This window comes from Antechinus flavipes, chromosome 1 (genome assembly GCF_016432865.1).
Source record: "Antechinus flavipes isolate AdamAnt ecotype Samford, QLD, Australia chromosome 1, AdamAnt_v2, whole genome shotgun sequence".
NCBI classification, from domain to species: Eukaryota; Metazoa; Chordata; class Mammalia; order Dasyuromorphia; family Dasyuridae; genus Antechinus; species Antechinus flavipes.
Window position 1 is genome coordinate 9,612,444 of NC_067398.1, and position 16,260 is coordinate 9,628,703.

Here is a 16,260-nt window from a genome sequence, read left to right on the forward strand (position 1 = left end):
CTTCCGAACATTCACTGCGGGCCCCGGACCGCCAGGGACCGCGCTTCTCTTCCCATCTCCGCGGGGCAGCCGCAGCTGGAGGGCCAAGGGGGACCGCGGGCGGGAAGAGCGGGAGGCGCCTCCTGGGTTTGGGACGAGGCGGCCCCGCTGCCTCCCCGGGCCTCCCTTCCCCCGTCACATCCTCTCGTGCAGGTGCCTCTTCTCTCTCGGACCCAGAGCTTCCCTTATGTATTTTTGCTTATGGGGTTTTTCTAGCCTTTTGGGGGGGGGGGAGAATGACCAATTCCAGAGCAACCACGTGTCCCTCCGGGGGGGGTTTTTCACTTGGAGACGGAGGCAGTGGAACGGCTCATGTCCTTGTGCAGTTGTGCGCCCCATTAGCCGTCAGAGAGAGAGAGGCCCTCTTGTGTCACGGAGGGCGAGTCGAGCTCGCTGGGGTCATTGGCTGTCTCCGGAGTGACGGGGAAGGCCAGGTGCTCTTTCCTCCGGGGTCAGGGATTCGGCCCCTTCCCTTCCCCACCCCCGAGCACGCGCTCTGGCTGCACGGGGGTCACTGGGGATCTGGAGCAAAGCCAGCCCCGTGAGGTAGGTGCTGAAGGAGAGGCTGCCCGGAAGGAGAGGCTGCCCGGAAGGAGAAACTGCCCGGAAGGAGAAACTGCCCGGAAGGAGAGACTGCCCAGAAGGAGAAACTGCCCGGAAGGAGAGGCTGCCCGGAAGGAGAGGCTGCCCGGAAGGAGAAACTGCCCAGAAGGAGAAGCTGCCCGGAAGGAGAAGGTGCCAGGAAGGAGAAGGTGCCAGGAAGCAGAAGGTGCCCGGAAGGAGAGGCTGCCCGGAAGGAGAGGCTGCCCGGAAGGAGAGGCTGCCCGGAAGGAGAAACTGCCCAGAAGGAGAAGGTGCCCAGAAGGAGAAGCTGCCCGGAAGGAGAGGCTGCCCGGAAGGAGAAACTGCCCGGAAGGAGAGGCTGCCCGGAAGGAGAGGCTGCCCGGAAGGAGAAGGTGCCCAGAAGGAGAGGCTGCCCGGAAGGAGAAGGTGCCCCGAAGGAGAAGGTGCCCGGAAGGAGAGGCTGCCCGGAAGGAGAAGGTGCCCGGAAGGAGAGGCTGCCCGGAAGGAGAAGGTGCCCGGAAGGAGAGGCTGCCCGGAAGGAGAAGCTGCCCGGAAGGAGAAGGTGCCCCGAAGGAGAAGGTGCCCGGAAGGAGAGGCTGCCCGGAAGGAGAGGCTGCCCGGAAGGAGAGGCTGCCTGGAAGGAGAAGGTGCCCCGAAGGAGAGGCTGCCCGGAAGGAGAGGCTGCCCGGAAGGAGAAGCTGCCTGGAAGGAGAAGGTGCCCCGAAGGAGAAGGTACCCGGAAGGAGAGGCTGCCCGGAAGGAGAGGCTGCCCGGAAGGAGAGGCTGCCCGAAAGGAGAGGCTGCCCGGAAGGAGAAGGTGCCCGGAAGGAGAAGGTGCCCAGAAGGAGAGGCTGCCCGGAAGGAGAGGCTGCCCGAAAGGAGAGGCTGCCCGGAAGGAGAGGCTGCCCGAAAGGAGAGGCTGCCCGGAAGGAGAAGGTGCCAGGAAGGAGAGGCTGCCCGGAAGGAGAAGGTGCCCGGAAGGAGAAGCTGCCCGGAAGCAGAAGGTGCCCAGAAGGAGAAGGTGCCCGGAAGGAGAGGGTGCCCGAAAGGAGAAGGTGCCCGAAGAGAATCCCTGACGGATCCGCGGCCCTGTCTGGCTCGCCTCGTTGTGATCGGGGAGCCTGCTGATGTGATGACTTGAACTGATGACCAAACATGGGGAGTCTGGGCTCAGCTCTCTGCCTTAGGGAGAGGACCGCAGGGTCCGCGTTGGGTGGGGGCGAGCGTCCCCTTGAGCCGTGGGAAAGTGGGTGCCATGTGCCCCGGGGGAGCTGGAGCCGGGTTGGGCAGCTGGCGATTCCTTCTGGCGCCGAGATGGCGGAGTGCTCGAAGCAAACTTGGGACGCGGGAACTCGATGGACAGCAAGGCGAGAGCTCCATGGCCGTCAGACTCCCTTCCCAATGCCGCGGTTTCCCAGGTTTCATACATCGGGGCGACAACAAGTAAAGGGACGGAGGACTCCGCCAATGGCCGTGGGCGATTTTAAGCAGAAAGAAACTGGGCCAAATGGACGCTTGGATTTCCCATATGTCATTGTAAAAAAAAAATATGCTTCCAGAGGCAGCTTTTTGGCCAAGGTTGTCCTGATTGGCCCCAGTTTGCCCTGTCTCACTGACCTTGGCCAGATCAATGTCAGAGTTAACTGATGAGGGTCTCCAGGAAGTCCCAGTTCCTAGGGCCGCGGGGCCTTCTCGATTCAGAGCCACCTTTGAACCTTGAGGGGGTTGGGGGCATCTCCTTCTAGAGCCCTTACCTCCGTTCTCTCCCCTGCGGATCCTGAGGAGAGGCAGGATGCTGTTGTGTGTCAGGGACGGGGTTTCCTCCCTGGCGGGCCCTCCTTCCTACAGGTGACATTGGAGGTCTAGACCAAAATAAAAGCAAAATGGACTTTCCTTTCTAGGTTCCCCCGAAGGCAAAGGGTCCTGGAAGCTGTCTCGGGCAGACGTTTTGAGGGCAGCTTGGAGCACTGGCTCTTGAGGCAGAGACTGAATTTAACTCTCAGCTCTGATGCTGTCGCTTGCATGGCTTTGGTTGGCGTATTTACCTTCCCTTGGCCTCAGTTTCCTGTTCTTTCTTCTTTTTGCTGAGGCAGTTGGGGTTAAGTGACGTGCCCAGGGTCACACGGCCAGGACGTGTTCAGTGTCTGAGGCCTCCTGACTTCGGGCTGGGGCTCTAACCACTGCCCAGTTTCCTGTTCTTTAAGGAGAGAGGATCGGACTGGGGCCGGGGGGCACACTCCCAGGGTTGTGGTCAAGGCCCCTCTGAGTCTGACTTCAGGGAACACGTTAGCTCGGCTGCACAAGAAGCCCTTCGTAGTGAAAAGCCAGACTGCCCCAGGGCTCCGTGGGGGGTGTGGAGCCGGCAGCCGCCAGGTCTTCCTGACCCCAGAATGGCTCGTTGAACCCCTCGCTGGAGAACTCTGACCGGGGCTCTGGGGAGCGTCGGCTGGGGGCTCCCTGCGCTTCCTAGTCAAGTCCTGTTTCTGTATAAATGGAGCCCAGGGACGGCCTAGGACAGAACCAACAAGCTGAGCTATAGTTCAGGGCCCTGCTGCTTCGAGCCAAGTCTGGAGCATGCATTAAGCACCTACTGTGTGCCGGGCACCGGGCTGAACGCTGGGAATACAGAGAGAGGGGGAATCCGTCTCACCTCCAGCTCACAGTCTCGCGGGAGGGAGAGCGCAAACTGCTGCGTGCGAACAAGATTGGCTTCCCCGGAGCGCGAACCAGATACAGACAGGAGAAAGGGGACGCGTGAGGGGGAGGCAGTCACCGAACCAGGAAAGGCTCCTCGCGGAAGGGGAGACGGGAGACCAGGAGGCAGAGGGGAGGAGGGAGCCAGAAAACGCCCCTGGAAGCAGAGACGGAGTGACCGCGGGAGGAACGGCGGGGAGGCCGGGGTCCCTAAGTGCGGGGGGCTTGGAGCGGGCCGAGATGTCGGGAGCGGGCCACATCCCGAAGCCCGAACGCCTTTGGATGTCACGTGGGGGTGACGGGAAACGGAGCTGGTTCCAGAGCCCGCTCGACCACACTCGCCCTTCCCAGCGCAGCTTTCCGGTCTCTTAGCTTGTGCTCTGGACAGAAGGAGGCCGTGGGCAGGATCTGCCGGCCCAACCCCACAGAGAGGCCGAGTGACCGCTTTCTAGGGGACATAAATCTTGGCGGTGGAGCCGGCATTCAGACCCGTTTGCCCCAAGGGCCCGAACTGGAGCCTTGTCCCCTTCTTGTTTGATGTGCGAGGCCAGGGTTGCCCTGAGGGAGCCGAGAGTATGAGTTGTTGGGGTTCGGCCACGTCCGACTCTCTGTGAGCCGTTTGGGGTTTTCTCGGCAGAGTACTGGCGTGCTTGGCCACCTCCTTCTCCGCTCGTGTTACAGAAGCGGAAACCGAGACCAACAGGGCAGAGGGACTCGCTCAGGGTTACAAGCTAGCGAGTGTCTGCGGCAGGATCTGAACTCGGGTCTTCCTGCCTGTAGGCCCGCTGCTCTAGCCACCGGGCCTCCCAGCTGCCCCACAACTCCCTAGGTGAGACACTTATCTGAGGAAGTCGCTTGCCTCAGCTCAGCTAGCTTCCGACTGGGGATCTGGCTTCCAAAACTTGCTCCTCGACAAGGAAATAGGAACTGCTCAGAGCCTTGCCTCATGGGAACACACCTTGGTGTTGAAATAAAATTTAGACCTTAAAAAGTACATGTGGTGAGGGGGGGCCCGGGAGCTTGTGCTGATGGAGCTTGGGAAGGAGACTCTCCCGTCCTGCCGGAAGCCCCGGGGATCCGGGAGGGGCGTCTGCCTCAGAAAGTCTCGTGGAGGGGGGTGAGGGGTCACGGGCTTCCCTGCAGACACAATTATCCTTAACCAGACTTTCCAGACCATTCGACATATTTATATTATTGGCAATTTTTGCCAATTGTGTGGCCTTAGCTGTTTACATCCCATTCCCAGAAGATGATTCTAACTCAACCAATCATAACTTGGTAAGTGTCCTTGGTTTCATTTCTGTTTTCCCAATGCTCGTGGAGGAGTTGCTGGTGACTTGAGTTGGGTCTCTCTGTGGTGACTTCTCAGTAACTGTGAATGGAGGTTTCCAGCTGTGCCCGGGAATCCTTTCCAGAGTTTTTCAGCGACCCGCCTTTTGATGTCTCCCCTTGTGTTTATGCTGACGGGCGAAGTTTAATCTAGTTTGGATGGAAATGAAAAGGGCTCTTGAATGGAGCAGTGTGCGTGTATGGGGATAACATTTGGATCTTAATTTCTGCCAAAGTTTATAATCACTTTTGTCCCTATTTGGACTTTTGCCTCCTTTCTTTCTGCCCCCCTCGGCCGCGGGCCGTTCTCTCCGATCTGGCGTCATCCGGCGAGGGGGTGTCCCGGTGAATCTAGAGTCATCACACGCGGCTTGCCAAGTTTCACAGACCAATGTGGCGTGGTAGACTCATCTCCAAAGGGATTTTGTGTTGGGCAGGGCCTGGGATTGTGGGGGAATCAGGAGCTGGGAGGCTCCCCCAGCCTTAGCTCTGCTCTGCCTGTAACTTGGGCCAAGTTTCCCCGAGTGGGGCTTAATTTCATGAGAACTTTGTAAGTAGAAGGGATGTTCCAGCCCATCCGATTTTACGGAAGGGAAAACAAAGACCTAGGGAAAGTGGGAAGGGATTTGTCCGGGATCACACAGATCCTAAGCCCTCAAGGTGCGCTTTGGGGATAAAAGGGAGTTGCGAAAAGTTCTTGAGTTATTCATGTTAAGCGCCTACTATGTGCCAGGCATCATGTTAGAGATTTGGAACTAGAGGTAAAAAGGAGACGGGAATCCTTACGGTTCTTTCCTGTTCTAGTCATTTGTGGTTCTAGGTCTGTGTCTTTCCAACCAAGTGAGTGATCTGAGTCATGAACAACATTTATTAGGTACCTACTGTGTGCTAAGTTTTGGAGAATCAGAGAAAGGCAAAAGTTCCTTCCCCTAAAAATCTCTCAGCCTAATAAGGAAAAAGCTACAGAAAGAGAAAGTGGGAATAACTAATAGAGGGAAGGCCCCGGGGAAAGGGCACTAAGAAGGGCTTTGACTTGAAAACACAAAACAGAGAAAAAGCACCAACCCGACTCTGAAACTTCCTGAGGCCGGTCCCTTATCTCTGTTTGAAGGAAAAATAATTTAAAAAATTAGTGCCAACCAGAGGCAGAATTGGAGCAAGACAAGGCTGGCCATAAGTGATGGGGATGATCACCAGGGAAGGTCCATGGTGGAGAGGAGGAGGGAGGGGGACACCGGTGAGAATGCTGACAGTCAGGAGATGGAGGTCTGTGTAGGGCCGGCAGCCACAAAGCCACTAGGCCCTGAGCGAAGGGTGCATGGTGGGGGATGGAGGTTTGAGAAGGCCGGAAAGGTGGGAGGGCAGCGTCTACAGGATTTTCTCTGCTTCTGGAGGTTGAAGGGGGAACTTTGGGGTTACCTGACTAGAGGAATGACATCGTTAAGCCCCCAACATGGCTCTCTGGAGAGAGGGGTGGCCTTGGACAGGAAGATCAGGATTTAAATTCTCTCTCAGACACATGGTGACTGCACTTTGGACAAGTCCCTTTAACCTCTAGGTGTCTCAATGTCCCCAGCTGTAAAACGGGGCTAACAATAGCTATTATTATATAGCCTATAACCTGCTGCTTTTGCTGCTGTTCACTTGTTTCCAACTCTTTGGGATCCCATTTAGGGTTTTCTTGGTAAAGATCCTGGAAAGGTTTGCCATTTCTTTCTCCTGTTACAGTTGAGGAAACTGAGGCAAACAGAGTTAAGCGAGCTGCTCAGCTAGGAAGTGTCTGAGGCCAGATTTTCCTCAGCTGTTCCTGATTCCAGGCTCGGTGCCCTATCTAACAGGCCCGTAATAGTACCTACTTTATGAGGGGGATAAAATGAGGTAACTTTGTGTGTAAAGTGTTCTGGAAACTTTAAAGCATTAATTCTGAGGAGACCCCGAGGGTCTCGCCAAGTCTAGTTAAGCAGCAGTCATTTGGTGCGGTGCCTTTTGGGTGAGGAGCCGCGCTGACCGGATCAGCAGCCCCTGCCCTCTGGGAGCCTTCAGTCTGTTAGGGCAAGGGGCGAGGGACCGAGTGGACGGCGAGGAGTCGAGGCTCCGGCTGCCCACGATGCGGCAAGCCTCCCTCCCGAGGTGGTGACATTGAGCTGGGACTGCGAGCCGGGAGCGGCCGGTTCACGCATCAGTGGGTGAGGGCTGGCTAAGAGCTTTGCCGATATCATCTCTGGGGAGCCTCCCCTGGATCCTCCCGGCAGCCTGGAGAAGGGGGGAGGCTATTGTTATCTTCACCATTTTCCCGAGGAGGAAATTGAAACTCCGGGAAATTCAATCATTCTAGCCCAAGGTCAGCCAGAGAGGAAGTGCCTGAGGCAGGATTCCAATTCTGATCTTGCCCAATCCAAATTTGGGGGTGAGAAGCACAAGGTTCTGGTGTTTTCCAGCTTCCCGGGGATCCTTGGGGGCTCCTGTCCACGTCAGGGTGGGGTTTGGGGGGATTTGATTTCCAGATCCCCGGGGGTCTCTTTGAGGCACTCCCTGCGGACCCAGCCGACTTGGGTCTTTAATTAACTCTCCGTTGGCAATCCTACCTATCTAATCAAGTATCCCTCCGAGATGAGTTCAGATAGGAGGCGGCCCATGGGCGTGCGTCATCCCCCCGGCCCTCCTTGGCGTCTGAAATCGTTTTGAGTTGTAATTGATGATCGGGTTATTTCTGGAAGAAAATTGGGAAGTTGTAGCTTTCCATCATCGGAGACGGCGGCCGATTGCCCGTTGGGTAGAGGCCCCAGATGGCGTTATCTTTGCCACAGAACTTAGTCCCCCGTGTAATGACCCACTTTATTCCTTCTTGGTGATCGAGGGAAAGTGATTAAATCGATGTAGAAGAGAAATACCTTTTTGAAAAGCAGATTAATCCAGAGCAATAGAATCATTTGCGCAGTGGCCCTGGTGGCCAAGTCCGGTGTTTCTTGAGGAAATTTAGGGCACACGCTGCCATTGCTGCGGGGTCACTGGCGTGTTGGCTGAATAAATCACATGATGAGGAACTTTATGCCTTTGATTAAATTGTACGCCTTGCATCAACACCCCCAGACTCGTTGAACCTTCCGTCCAACCTCCGCCTTTATTTTGGGGGCTTTGATTCACCTGTGTGGGAGCAGAGCTGGCTCCCTTGCGAAGGGTGAAGGGCATTCACCACGAGTTGCGGCGTTCTTGCTGGCGCCGTATTTTTCGCTCCTGTGGCCCCGTGGCTGCGCAAGGAGAGGCTTTCTTTGCTCTTCTCGCTTTGGGCCAAGGGCTTATTTGCAGCCTCTCCCCAGCCTCCCAGTCAGGTCTCCTGCCTCCCTACCAGCTGTCCCACCAGGGAGTCTCATTTTATTTTACATTTGACCCAGTTCATTTTGAAGTGACTTGCTCTATTTTAGGACCTGCCAAGTGGGGCTCATTTTTCAAGAGTAGTAAATATTCTTCAGTGACTATGAATGCTAAAATGAAGGGCAGAGACAGAGGCTGGAGCAGAGGGGCCGGGAGGCAAGAAGCTGACTGTGGTCTTCCTCCGATGGCTTGTGGGGGAATTCACTCACATCCAGACCCGAGAAGGCAAGGCCTTTCGTCAAAGGTTCACTTTACTGTTCCGGGAGCCTTTAGGGGAATTAATAAGTTAAATGGGGACTTCTGGTGGTACGAGAACAGAGTGGTGGGCTGCCTCCGGCCGCTGATCTTCCATTTTAATTGTTTATATAAAGGACAATCTCCAGTAGTCTCACCGTCTTCGATTTTGTATTGGTGTGAATTCACAGAGGCTGACGCCATGGCGACGCTATTACCGACCCTACTCTATTGTCTGTTACTTAGGTGGGTAGGTAGTACAGTGGGCAGAGCACTGGGCCTGAAGTCAGGAAGAACTGAGTTTAAATGCGTCCCCAGACGCTTCCTAGTTGAGTAATCTTGGGCAAGTTCTAAGGTCTGTCTTACTCAGTTTCCCCAACTATGAACTGGGGATAAAAATAGTACTTCCCTGCCAGGGTTATTGTGAGGCTGGATCTTCTTGGTAAAGCACCTTGTGAACCTTGAAGTCTCTTTAAATGCGGCCCCCACCATCGTCCTTGCCTTATGGAGAGCCTCATTTCCTCCGGCTCCGCCATCTCCCGAGGTCAATATCTTATTTATTATTTTTATTATTGTTCTTGCAGACGGCGAGAGGGAACTGCTCTCCGGGGAGGTTCAGAGTGGGGTTGGTACTCTGCTGTTTGTCTGTGATGGAAACCTCTGGCTTCCTTGGTCAGGATTATGAATTGGGGTGGAAGGGAATCGAGAGAAGAGGCAGCTTGGGGGAAGGGGGACGGGATCTTTTATAAGGCTGTTATAAGCTCATAGCCACAAGGGATGTCGTCCAGTCCCACCATCCTCTCCTGTTACAGTGGAGGAAACCGAGGGAAAGAGACGTGGACTAGAGTCCCCCCCAGAAGCAAAATAACAAACCAGGGCTGGATATTACAAAGCTGGGAAAGCGGTTCAATATGTGCAAAATCTTTCTATCAATTAAAATGGAGCCAGCTGACTCATAAGGGTAGTGAGTTGCCCATCACTGGAGTTATTTAAGGCTGTGGCCTTGCTGGAGATGTGGTTTTATTGTTGCCCTCCGCAGCTCTTTCCTCCATTTCTACAGCTGGGTGATCTTCTCGCCCTTGCCGGGGGGACTCTGCAACATTCACCTGCGGGGAAGGGGGTTTGCTGTTGACTTTTTAGACTTCTGGCCCCTAATTCCCCTCCCTCAGTCTTGCTTCTTCCCTTTCCTTTGGGGTCACTGGTTTTTGTTCCTTCTGTGGTCTCTTTTCTGCCTGGTCACCTTCTAGATGACCCCTGGGCCCCCACTTCTGGACGGCTCCCCGCCCTGCTCCGAGCGGTCAGGCCCTCCCAGAAGCCCCAAATTCTGACGCTCTGGTCAGAGCAGGAGCTGCCCTTTCCGTGTCCTTCCAAGTTTGCAAAGATATGATCTCATTTGACAATCCCGACCATTGTGACCGACTTGGCTCCTGTCTCAGAAGCTGGGGGAGGCTCGGGGTCGTGTAGCTAGTGAGCGTCAGGCTCCCGGTTCATCCCAGGCTCTCTGCCTCTGGCTTCAGCTCCTCCAGCACCATCCAGCAGGGGCAGTTTCCAGCCCGACTCTCCGGCCTTCTGTACTTTCCCCTCATTCCCACACTTTCCCCTGGCCATCTTGGTTCATCCTTTGCTCCTGCCCGTGCCTTCGCACACACCATTTCCCCCTCCTCAGGTTCTGGTTCGCCCAGGTGAGAGCGCTCTGGATTTGGTCAGAAATCTTCTCTTGGGCACTTCCAGTTGTGTGAGCCTGAGCAAAACTCTCAACCTCACTTTTTTCATCTCTTAAATGGGCACGGTAATCCTCCAGTGTCTTACAGAGCTTGAGGATCAGGTGAGATCCTCACCTCATGCTTCCCAAACCTTAAAGGGCTAGAGAAGCATAAGGGCTTAGCCAGTCTGATCACTCCCAGAAGCCCTGCATCCATTTGAATTCCTTAGTATCTTTGTCTGTAGTGGTCTCGGCTCCGGGATCGGGTCAAAACCACCTCAAGGCGGCGTCCACTTGTTCTGGTCCCCGGCATCCTCCCGCCATGGTGCCCTCTGTAGCAGGCAGCGGGCGCTCCTCTGCCCTGGTGGATGGTCTTGTGACAAGCTGGATCCATGAATAACCGCCAGAGAATTAATCCATCCGTGGCCACACAGAACAAAGGCACGAGGTGCAAGTCTCAGGCTGAGGAAGCACGGTGGGACGGAGAGAGGGGCCGGCTTACCCGGGCTCCGTTTCTTTCAGGATTCGGTCCTCGTGCCCGTTTCCCTGCCCACGCCTCCCCCCTCGTTTTTTCTTCATGCCGTTTGTCTCTGCTGCGGATGCTGGAAGAGGGACCTTGTTCCCCACCAGGTGGGAGCAGACACGGGCCAATTAGCCCGAGGCAGCAGAAGCTCAGAGGAGCTGGATGAGATGGAGAGGGAGGGAGAACCCAGCTTTGAGAAGGAAGAGTAAAATGACTTCCAGAGGTCATATTGAGGACCCACTTATCCTGAACCAAAGGGCCCCCTTCCTCTCCCAGCCCAGCTCCCCTTGCTTGGGAGCCGCTCGGAGTCGGCCCAGTGTCTGACGGCCCAGCGTGGCGGCTGCGGCGGACGGCCCCCTCGCGGCTGACTGCTGTGTCACATCAGGGAAAGTGAGTCAGGGATGCAGGGAGCCCCTTTTAGGGAACGTTCGGGCAGCGTGACTCGCCTGGGCTCACACAGCCAGTGTGTTTCTGAGGTGGGACAGGACCTCGTGTCTTCCTGGTTGCAGGACCGTCCACATTGGCTTCCGGTTGCTCTCAGAATGAGGAGCATTACTTAACCATTTTCAGTATATTTAAGTGCCGCCTGTTTCCGCCCCCTGGGCTTCTTGGGCACCTTTAGGATGCTTTCTGTGCACTGCGTGTAGTCTCCTGAGCACGGCATCCTGGGGAGAGGGGCCGCTTTTCCAGAGTGGGTTTGGGGTTGGGCTCGGCGCTCGGTGAAAGCTTCCGGACTTATTCCCGGTGCTGGTCAGTGAGCCGAGGACGCTGGCGGCCACGGAAAGGACGCCCGAGTGTTGTTTTTTAATTGCCCGAGAGCAAGATAGACATTGGGAATGCTGCCTCCTGAATCCGGGGATCCTGCCATGATGTTCAGGGCCGCCACGTTGTCTCCTTTGGAAAAAAAAGAATGAATTTGTTTTTAAAAGCCTCCTCTTCTTGCTTAGAATGTTGCTGAGAGTTCCGAGACTCGCCGTGGGTTTCCTGAGGGACATTCAGCTCCCTGGATGGTTGGAAGGGTCTGAGACAAATGATAACAACCCATTATCAGCCTCAGCAAAGCCCCACCAAGGCCCAGGTGGCTGCTCGGCCTGGTTCTGGTCTCCGTGGGATTTAATTTGTATCCGTCTCTGCCCTTCCAAGTTTGGGATTTTGTGGGGAAAAGAAACAGACTATCTGCATAGATAAGTGAGTGGGTTTACCCTTGTGGGGCCTGATTTTCCTTCTCTGGAAGTCTAGGGGTACAATGGAAAATCTTTTTTTTTATTATTTATTTATTTATTTATTTTTTAAATAACTTTTTATTGCCAGAACTCATGGCAGGGTAATTTTTTTACAACATTATCCCTTGCATTCACTTCTGTTCCGGTTTTTCCTCTCCCTCCCTCCACCCCCTCCCCCAGATGGCAAGCAGTCCTTTACATGTTGAATAGGTTACAGTATATCCTAGATACAATATATGTGTGCAGAACTGAACAGTTTTCTTGTTGCACAAGAGAATTGGATTTAGAAGGTAGAAATAACCCGGGAAGAAAAACAAAAATGCAAGCAGTTTATATTCATTTCCCAGTGTTCTTTTTTTGGGTGTAGCTGCTTTTGTCCATCATTGATCTATTGAAACTGAATTAGATCTTCTCTTTGTCGAAGAAATCCACTTCCATCAGAATACATCCTCATACAGTATCGTTGTTGAGGTATATAATGATCTCCTGCTTCTGCTCATTTCACTCAGCATCAGTTCATGTAAGTCTCGCCAGTCCTCTCTGTATTCATCCTGCCGGTCATTCCTTACAGAGCAATAATATTCCATAACGTTCATATACCACAATTTACCCAACTGTTCTCCAATGGATGGGCATCCATTCATTTGGAACGGAAAATCTTGGAAGTCCCTTCCAGCTCTAGGATCCCGGGCCCTCCCATTTTGGCTGCTCGTACCTGGTTCTGTTGGGCATTTTCAGATGCTCTGGAGGGGATCTGGGAGATTTGGGGCAAGTGTCTCTCTCCTTTTGAAGCCCGGGGAAACCAAGGTGAGAGTCACAAAATGGATTGTTGGGATCTTGGGCTCCTGCTCAGGGCCGTTTCTACTGGAGATAAGCTGAGGGAAATAAATCCTCCCGAAGGAGATGGAGTTTGGGCTCAGTCATCTTGGACTGGGGTTCGGGACGGAGCGAGGAGGAGGACGGCCACGAGGACATGGTCAGAGGTTAACTTTTTCACAAACAGTGGGAAGTGGAAGACAAGTAAAGCAAAGTTGTACTTCTCATCTCGATCTTCAGTCCTCCCCCCAAAAAACCATAAACTGGGTCAATTCACAAGGCGCTCACTCCGATCACTTCCAGAGCCATCTTGTGGCCGGAGGATGAAGCCAAGAGAGAAGTGAGGAGCTCCAGGAGGAGACGCCCACTTTTGGACATGGCCAGGGTGGACATTTGCTGCACTGGGCCGGGCGGACTTGTTACAAGGCTTTGGTTTTTCTTTTTCATTCGGAAGGGTGGAAAGAAAATAAGCGTGTGTTATTTGAGTAAAAAAGTAGAAATGCAGAGTTTAGAACTGGCATCCTTGGGTTTGAGTGGAACCCCTTTGCCTTACTGGCTTGGGCACGGTGGGCATGGTAGGGCATGGTGGTCTCTGCAGGCCCTTTCCCCGTCTTGCAGAGGCAGAGATGGCACTAGACCCTCTCCAAGACTCCAAGACCTTCTAGACTTGTTTGGTTCTCAGATTTTCCTTTCTGTTTTCTCCAGCCAAACAGCCTTTCCTTGAACTAACAACCCTCACGTGCCCACTTCTGTGCCTTTACCCTTGTTCCCGTGCCAGGAATTTCACCCTCCAATCTTTGAAATTCCCACTTAATTAAAGCCTCATTCCCAGGCTGACTCTTCTGTGAAGCCCTCCCTGATTTCCTCTCTCCATTCCCCAACTAACTTGGTAAGACCTTTCCCCAAGGTCTCCCAGAGCCCTAGTTTAGGCCCGTCTCATGACCTGCAGACAAGCAGCGAGCATTCGCTGAGCCTCCCGCTTCTCCCTCCGCCCTCCGCTCCAGGTGCACGCTCCCCCTGTCACTTGGCAGCCTTTCCAGCCACTTCTAAGCCGCGTCTCGGGCACCTCTCACTAGAACTCCCCCGTTTTGCTTCGTTAGAACGTAAGCTCCTGGAGGACAGGCAGCGTCCCGGCTCATCTCCCTGGCCTTGGGCTGACGGCCCGGTGTATTGCTGAGGTGCTCCATGAAAGCTTTCCCTACGTCGGCCTCCTGGGCCAAGCGTTGGGCTAAGTTCTGGGGAGGCAAAGGCAGAAGGAAGCAGTCCTCGGTGAGCCTCCCTTCTATAGACAAAAGCCCTCATGGAGCTTTAGTGATTACGTTTTATCTGGTTTGATCCTCACAACAACAATAGGAGGCAAGTGCTAGGGTTATCCCCAGTTTGCAGATGAGGAAAGTGAGGCAAGCAGAGGGTCACCCAGTTAATGTCAGAAGCATAACAACAAAACAACAATAACTAACATTTATATGTTGCTTTAAAGTCTGTAAAGTGCTTTAGAGACAGACTCTCCTGGGGTCCTCCCAACAACCTTGTGAGCCGGGTTTATCCCCAATTTATAGATGAGGAAGCTGAGACTGAGAGAAGTTAAATTGCTCGTTCCTGCATCTGAGTCAGTATTTGAACTTGGGTCTTCCCGAGTCCTGGTTCAGTGCTCAGTGTCTACTGCTCCTGGGACAAACCCTGCCTGCCAGGAGCTTACCTCCCACTGGGAAGGAGACCCTGGATAATATGATGAAGGCCGGCCTCGGAGGGGTCGGGGTCTCCCCCTTTCACACTGCTCCGAGATCCCTGTTTTGGGCTGGAATTCACCTGCCTCCAGTCTGCAGAACACATCCCCGGGCTCTCAGATGATGACGGTGGCCTGGAGCTGGCATTTTGCTTCAAAGACCACGATAGGAAAGCATGGGGGGATCTTCTCCTCATGGCAGCAGGCTCTGAGAAGGGGTCTCCTCTCATTGGGAGCCCTCGCTGCGCCCTAGGTCCCTCCACTTCCTGTCTCCTTCCCAATTTTCTGGGTCCTTCCTGAAAAGCATCAGAAGCCGCTGTAGAATCCCGTACAGAGTCTTGGACCCTGGGCTCGTTCCTGCTCCACCCGGGATGTCACGCTGCCGACTCACGGCGAACGAACGTTCGGTCTGCTAAAAATCCCAGATCCTCCCCCCACGAACGTGTCTAGCCTCCCTCACCTTGTACTTATAAAGTTGTACTTGGGAAGATGAGGGATGTCTCAGGTCTGGAGGTCGTTCGTTCATTCCCATGATCCCCACCTCTCTCCTGGTCTTCCCTGGGTCTAGTTACTTTCTGAAGGTCAAGTGTGTTCGGTCAGGGAGCGTCGCTCCGGCCCGTCCTGGAGCTGGCGGTCCAGTTACTAAACCCGGGCCGGGAGGCTTGTTGCCGGCCACGTGGAGGACAGCGGCCTTGCCCGCTCAGCTCCATTTTCCTGCTCGCTCAGATCCATCGACTTCACAAGAAGGGCTGAGAGTTCACGAGACCTGAGGTCGGGGTTCCTGATGTGGGCGGTCCCTGAAAGGTTCGGAGAGAGGGGCAGGCTGGCGATCCAGAAGGACGAGTGCTCTGGGAGACCCTCTAACCCCAAATCAGAGAGTGGCCTGGGACAGACGGTGATTCTGCTCGCTGGAGGGAGCTCAGAAGGGCTTTGCCATTTGAGATGGATCTTGGGAGCATGGAGCTAGGCGCAGGGAGCTGATGGAGTCCTTTCTTTATAGAGAGACTACAATGGGGATTTAGTTTTCTAGTCTTTTAACTGGGAGTGCGAGAAGTTTGGGAAGCAAGCTAACAGAGTGATGGCAGTGTCCGTCCCTTCTTCTGGGGAATGGACTCCACCTCCCCTGAGGCGCACGTTGTGTCTCTGCTCCTACAGAGACACAGAGATAAGAGACAGGAGTCTGGCGGGAAGAGCCCAGGGAGCTGGGCCGTGAAGGAGCCAGAGGGATGAGAAGTGACCTGTGGAGTCAGAGGTCAGCATCGTCGGTCCGCGGCCACACGGGTTCCCTACGATTGTGCTTTCCCATTATATGGAAGCCCACAGCTCACGTTAGTTACCCTTTGATTTCTAAAGGAACCAGCCAAGGCCTTCTCTTTATTACCTAAAAATTCTAGTGATCATGGTGTTTTTTTTTTTTTTTAATTGTCAGAATTCTTACTGGTGACCAGAGAACCCAAAGCATGATTTTCCTTCCAGGTTTAGAATCCTTATCTCATTATTATATGATTTGTTTTTGATTCCTCCCTAAAATTCCTTCTTTGGAATTCTCAGGGCGGTTCTAAAGCCAAACATGGATGGTTTCAGTTAAATTTAAAAAAAATCCACATCCACAAACAACAGTCCTGTGGAGGATACAATACAGAGTATTTTTTCCTCCCCGGATCACAGCCCTCCAGGAAATTGAAAGTTGAAAGAGTGAGGACAGGGATAAAATCCAGAGATGTGTCCATAACGGCAGCTAGCAGGGGAGGGAAAATCTGGTTTGTAGTCAGGAAGACTCAGCTTTCTGAGTTCACATTCAGCCTCAGCTACTTACTGGCCACGGGATCCTGGGCAAGTCACTTCATCTCAATTTGCTTCCGTTTCCTCATCTGTAGGACGAGGGGGAGAAGGGAGGGACAGATCACCCCAGTATCTTTGCCAAGAAAACCCAGGTGGAGTCACAGATGGGACTGAAAAACAGCTGAACAACATGCTCTTAAGGGTGTGGAGATGCTGAGGCTCTAAGCCTCCAATTGGCTGAGCTCGCTGTTGTTCT

The 16,260-nt window shown here is 54.0% G+C and overlaps 1 protein-coding gene across 1 annotated transcript in view; it reads left to right on the forward strand.

Annotated features, from left to right (window-relative positions):
• The window catches only part of CACNA1D (calcium voltage-gated channel subunit alpha1 D), a 305,670-nt gene that overhangs the window by 5,025 nt on the left and 284,385 nt on the right, over window positions 1-16,260 (forward strand). The window contains exon 3 of the mRNA XM_051978907.1: window positions 4,470-4,575. Within this exon, the coding sequence (XP_051834867.1) occupies window positions 4,470-4,575 (106 nt within the window). The remainder of the gene's footprint in view (window positions 1-4,469; window positions 4,576-16,260) is intronic.